This window comes from Cataglyphis hispanica, chromosome 2, assembly GCF_021464435.1.
Source record: "Cataglyphis hispanica isolate Lineage 1 chromosome 2, ULB_Chis1_1.0, whole genome shotgun sequence".
NCBI classification, from domain to species: domain Eukaryota; kingdom Metazoa; phylum Arthropoda; class Insecta; order Hymenoptera; family Formicidae; genus Cataglyphis; species Cataglyphis hispanica.
Window position 1 is genome coordinate 8,468,770 of NC_065955.1, and position 6,395 is coordinate 8,475,164.

The following is a 6,395-nucleotide window of genomic DNA, read 5'->3' on the forward strand; positions in this document are numbered from 1 at the left end:
AACGAAATTGAAATTTTATAGGTGTCTACTAGTCAAGTTTACTACGTAATGTCAGTTGAGACAAATAATCCGAACGAAATTGACGGACTTACATGCCGCGATCCCGTCTTGGTGGTAAGGTCGAAAAAAAAAAAACGTTTCTTTTTCGCAATCCGAAGGAAAAGGTACTCTTATTTATGGATATGAATATAGGCACGCGAGCAAGAATGAGACAAAAGACAAGGACTGCGTGGACGCGGCGCGAACAAAGGCAGCTGAAATTCACGCATCCTCTCGAATGGATATCGAGTGGCATTAATGGCATCTTTTGGTGACAAGATATAATGGGATCTCTCACCTATAGGTGTCTCAGACTATAGGGCTCGCGCTATTATTTTCATAATTTCGTATATAAGGAGCGGATGTTAGAGACGTGTCTTCAGTATACGGTGACGATTTGTGCGAGACGTGTCCTAGGGAAGATGAAGCTCCTTATTCTTTGTGTAAGCACTTAGCATTAAAGCAACGTGTAAAAAAAATTAAATAGAGAAAATAGCTAATTTTTCTTTTACATTAAATTTCGCGGAAATGGCAATCATACTACAAATAGAATATTCTATCAGGTTTTTCTCCGGAAATTTTGAGGGAAATCAAAAGTTTCCTATTCATATTTGCATTCATTATTATAATTTTTATAAACGTTTATTAAATTATATAATATATCCAATTGTTTTTATTTACGTAATATATAAATAAAACTACCAAGTGTTTTCTATTAAAAGATATTTTGCCTGCTCTTTATAAGCGTATAAAAATGACAGGTAATTTCAGTAACTTCTCGTGGAACCTTGTATAAGCTTATACATACGATAACAATGGATTTTAATCTAATTACTTTAATTATGCAAAACATTTGAATGCACGAGATCAGGCAATGTTCCACGGTTTGCTGGCGGAGGGTCCAGGACAAGTCCTGTCGATCGGCCGGTGGAAAGAGCAGGTCGTCGCGCCGGAGTTTCTGCTGGACGATCGCGAGGACATCACGAGCAACCGGAATGCTTTCTTCTACGAGGACAAGCGCAGCTTCCGTCCCGAGGGACTCGGCGAGCAGGTTAAGCGGATCGCCGGCGCCGAGGACGTCGGTCTACAGCCGCGTCTTGTAACTAGAGTACGTTTGCATAAGTTATAAGTATTTCTCCCTCTTTCAAACTTTTTATACGAGCAAGTAACATCTTGCACGACGCTGTCTCAGCCGAGTTAAATTACAAATTCATCATTTACACGATGAGACCTGCGATGTAACGCAAGAGAGCGTTTGACTGTCGGTTTAAAAAAAAAACGGGTGTTTTTTTATTTAAATAATTTTGAGGGAAATAAAAAAATGGTATAAAGTCAAGTCTTTCCGATAGAGAAGTCTCTTTGTAATTAAATTATCCAATTGTATATGTATTTCCGTACTTTTGTGTTTCCAGTTTATTAAATGCATATGAATATTATATTCTAAATTAATGTTATTAAGCAAACATCTTTTTTGCATACATATTGTTATAACGCAAATTACGATATCAAAAGTGATCCCGCGAGGGATTCGATAATTGTAACTGTAAGTGCAAATACCATTTTTTCGCGTTATGGAAAAATTGTTTTAATATTTTGCGGTAACAATATAACGAGCAGTTAAATGCAACTCGATACATAAAAGAGTACGCGAGACAGAGAGAATTATTTTTTTCTATTACGTTATTCATTTATTTCACAGACTTCTCTTTGTAATATACGCAGCAACAATGAAACAATTGTCAACAATCATATAAAAAAAACGAGTTCGAAATGTACACAAAAAATATATTATCTTGTAAAATTTAACTGGTATTGAAAGGTCGAAAATAAATTCGTTAGAAAAACTATCGAGCACGTACGGTGAATTCTATGTCATTGCTTCGCGAGCGTCTTTTTGATTAATTAATTAATTCTATTACAAATGATTCTGTTATCTTGATTCATTTTATCTGTCCCATTTCTCTATTTGTGATCTCTATAAGAAATAATATTCCGCGCTGTATAGAAAACAATTTAACTTAATATTCTTACATACGCTACCCTACTTACAATTTTCATAGATGAAAATCTAGAATAATTTCGAGATAAATATGAAAACCGCATTTTCTTTTAAAAATTATTTTCTTTTAAAAAATCATAGAAAGTAGAAGCGTATTTTGAATCGTAAAATCATATAAATATCTTACAATTTAATTTACAACAATCTAACACGTATTCCTTTTCTATTAATATAAATATTTCTATCAGTATGAGATAGAAGATAAGGAAAAGTGGGATTCGAGTTCTTTCCTTGTTCAATATACGATTTAGTTACATTACATTTAATTACATATGATATGGAAGATGAGTTTATGAAAGAAGTGTTTGAGAGAAAGAGAGAATAAGATTTAAAATAATTTTTCCAAGAAAAAATGAATTATAAGATTAACTTGTGAGAAAAATACAGATATTGCTTTTAAATATACATAAACGACATAAAAATAGCGAGTTTTATAATTATTTACTTTCAAATTAACCAAAGTGTTTTGTTATAGAATCACAAAACATGTACAAATTTTAAATAGCTATTCTAACTTCTGAATTGTCGTTTTGTCCTTCTAAGGAGAATGAAATAATTTGATTTAAAATCTAAACTGTAATTATATATAATAGATCAAGTTCAACAATATTGAAGAACGTCATTAATTTATCTGAGAAAGAATACCATCTGCCTGAAATTTCAGAAATTCGTACCCTAATCCATCTCTCAATTAACGCTCCATCCCTCTTGACATCACAATAGGGAGCAATAAAAATCATTTAACGCAAAGACGCATTATTTGCAGTCCCTGCAATGCACCTGCGAGACGCAGTACGAGATAAGAGACCTAGGCGAGGGACATTATCCTAGATATCTAACGGCGTCGCATTGTAAACCGAAAGCCTGCCAGAGCAAGTTTAATCCCTGTCGACTGCTTCACTACATGGTAAGATCGCATGACAATCGATAATCTGTATAGTGTGAAGTAGTGTATTACCGCGTTAGGCGCGTCTGTGTCGCCTAAGTGGTTGTCGAGTACTGTGCAAGTATACATAACTTTAATTAGCGCCGACCGCGTAAGCACACCGGCTTATTGATCAACAAACTTATCACCCCGCAGATAAACATCGCTGCGGTCGTCGCAATAATAATTTACGTATCGCGATAACGCGATACTGAATAATTGTTCATTACTGTTGCAGTTGTGCAATAGAGTTTCCTTTAATTATGCTTCGTGCGTTCGACTTGGCATGCTGAAGCTCTTTGATTATACAATATTAACCTTGTATCTTGCAAGTACACGCTTGTATATGGGATTGAATGTTATTTCAATTGCACCGAATCACTGGAATATAAATTCAATATTGCTCTTCTGTCTCTGATCAAGGCTCGTAATCAATTGTTTTATAATAACGACTTTGTGTCGTTGTAATGCAACCTAAATTATCATATCATGTTATTAACATACATAGAAAGGTGGACATTTAAATAAGCTACTGTTTACACATGTATAGTTCTTTTATTTTCTAAAAAAAAATTTGTTAAAATGTTTATTTTAAAATAAAAATCATAGGAAACAAAATATTTTCTCAATGTTTATAAAAAAATATAAAAAAAGTGGGCGCAGTTCGCAACGGATTGAAAAATATATAATATAAATATTGTTTCTTGCGTCGTCTACGTTTTTTATCTCTCAGACAAGTGAGAGAATTAAGCCGGGATACAAAAACGTGTAAAAATGAAATTGAAAAGAAAATTAATTTATCAAAATACGCGCGTTCGTAATTATACTATTCGCGAAGGATTGAGGATAAAAAGTTTTGAAGCTATTAATATCAAACATTAATTAATCTGTGCGTTAGTTGATCCTTGTTCGTCCAAGATAAGAATTCGCCTGCCGGCTCATCCTAATTAAGCGCATTAATCTACGTGAGTGATTACTCATCCGGGAATTGTTATGAAGCAACAATGCAGTGAAGTATAAAACAACACGGCCGAATGCTTACGTATGTTAGAATAACTGTTTGCAACGTATTTTCCTCCGTATCATTAATTATCCCTCGGAAATATATCTGAAGATTAAATCAAATCTACAGCATTAGCTATCTGTTCGTGAATATTTGCAAAGTAAATTTGCGGGTAAAATTCTGGAAAAAGAGCTCTATGTATAAGAGCCGCAATGTCCTACATCATTTTTCCAAAATCTCTGAAGATATTTAATTATATTAAAAATATTTAAATAATTAATATTTAATTATACTCAAAATGCCTTTTACATATATATATATATATATATATATATATATATATATATATATACGCAACAATAAAAAATCATATATATGTATGTTGTGACATATAGAATGGTTTTTTTTTCTCTTACAACATTCAATAAACCAAAAATCAAGTGATAATAATTATTCCATCTTGTCCATATATAGGTTCATATATTGAGTCAACGCGATTTGAACGGATTAAATGATGACCATTACTCGGACGATAGCGCGCTTCCGGAAACGCCGCTTCCCGAAGCTCTCCGTCACAAATGGCAACTGAAGCCGATGAAAATCCCGGTCGCATGTGTGCCTGCGACAGGATAGAAGAGACTAATATACGTAGCCACTCAGATGTTCCAGATCGAGAAGATAGGATTTAGCAATCTTCGTCAATCGCGTCTTTTATTTATTTATTTATTTATTTTAAGGAACGATAAATATCTGACGAATAAATGCGTACGACGCATATTGAATTTTACGCTTCCGCTTGTAATACATACGGCAAAATGTGAAATATAAAATCGATGAATAAATAATTGAATTTAGAATCGTATATATATAATTGTCACCTCTCTTTAATCAAAATATCAGCCTACGAAAATATATGTAGCAAATTTGCAGTCTTTTAACTGTCAAGTATTAATAAATAAATTAAATAAAATTGTTGGAGAACTAAAATCTATCAAATTATATAACTATTTCTAGTTAAAAAATTCAGATTAATTTTAAAATTATCTTTTGCCTCTCAAATTTTTTACAGATTTAAAAATATTATATTAATATATTAATATAATATTTTTAATAAATATTTTATAATAATATATTATAAAAATTGTTATTAATTCTTTTCAATATATTTATTTTTTAATGTTTTAAAATTCATTTCGCTATGTGCTAACAATTTATAATAATAAAGTATTAATAAATTACTTAAATAGCAGTTGGCATTAACGCAATATGTATATTGCGCAATGTATCTCTGACATAAGAAAAAGAGCGTAATCCGATTGTTATAATTTGGTCATAAATATATGTCATTATACCTACACGAAAAGCGTAGGTTATAACTTTATGTTTTTTTAAAAAATACAAATGGATATCATGATGACTTCTGGCGAAGCAATGCATTTAACAATGCAATTTGCAGTTACAATTGGCAGCAAAAAGATAAGCGCGATAAAAGTCAATTAAAACAGTAACAATGTTGCATACATTTTGCTTTTCAACATCGTTATGAAAATAATTAATATTCTTTAATTTGCTTTCTCAAAATGTATATGTTAAAGTTTAATAAAACTATTTAAATTTATATATATATATATATATATATATATATATATATATATATATTAAATAAATAAAAAAGAAATTAAAAATTTGCATTAATTTACAAATTTGTCCTTTTCAATCTTCGTTATTCTGCTTGTATATACTTCTATACAAAAATAACAATTTTCACAATTTCTATATGTCAGACGCATACGTATTGACATCACGCAACAAATTTTCATTCAACGTGTAAAAAAATTTAAATATTTAAAAGACAAGATCGCTCGCGGTTTACGCCGGATAGAGAAATAGGATTCTAGGGATATACCGAAGTAATCAACGGCGGGAATAAGACGAAACGCAATGAAATCTGCAATATAAAGATCCAATTCCGTACAATTAATCACGCTGTAAAATACCTGATTAAAAAGAGGCATAGCTGCGTACTTTAACGATGGCATCCAACTTTAATCCGTCTGATTTAATTTTCAGTTGTGCCGCGTCGCAATTACGGCATATTCTTCTGACATTTCATAATTTTGACTCTCCGCCTTTACAGAAAGAGAGGTTGATGAAAAATATTATTATTCGTATGTATTATATTGTATTTATTATATTTATATTGTTATTTTCATGTAAAAATTTTAAATTAATTTATTATATAATTCAAACTTAAATTTTATCTATTTATCATTTTTTATTAAAAATTCTTAATGATATCATTCTATTTATTAAAGATATAATTGCGCGTATGATACTGAAAGTTTTCTATACATATTATTACAACAAAA

At 31.1% G+C, this 6,395-nt stretch overlaps 1 protein-coding gene across 1 annotated transcript; it reads left to right on the forward strand.

Annotated features, from left to right (window-relative positions):
* Positions 1–401: 401 nt before the first annotated feature.
* Positions 402–4,888, forward strand: LOC126859107 (prothoracicotropic hormone). The gene is made up of 4 exons (XM_050610072.1): positions 402–482; positions 911–1,147; positions 2,865–3,005; positions 4,501–4,888. Exons 1-4 carry the CDS (start codon positions 402–404, stop codon positions 4,657–4,659), a joined length of 618 nt encoding a protein of 205 aa, XP_050466029.1. The 3' UTR covers positions 4,660–4,888.
* The last annotated feature ends 1,507 nt before the right edge of the window (positions 4,889–6,395 follow it).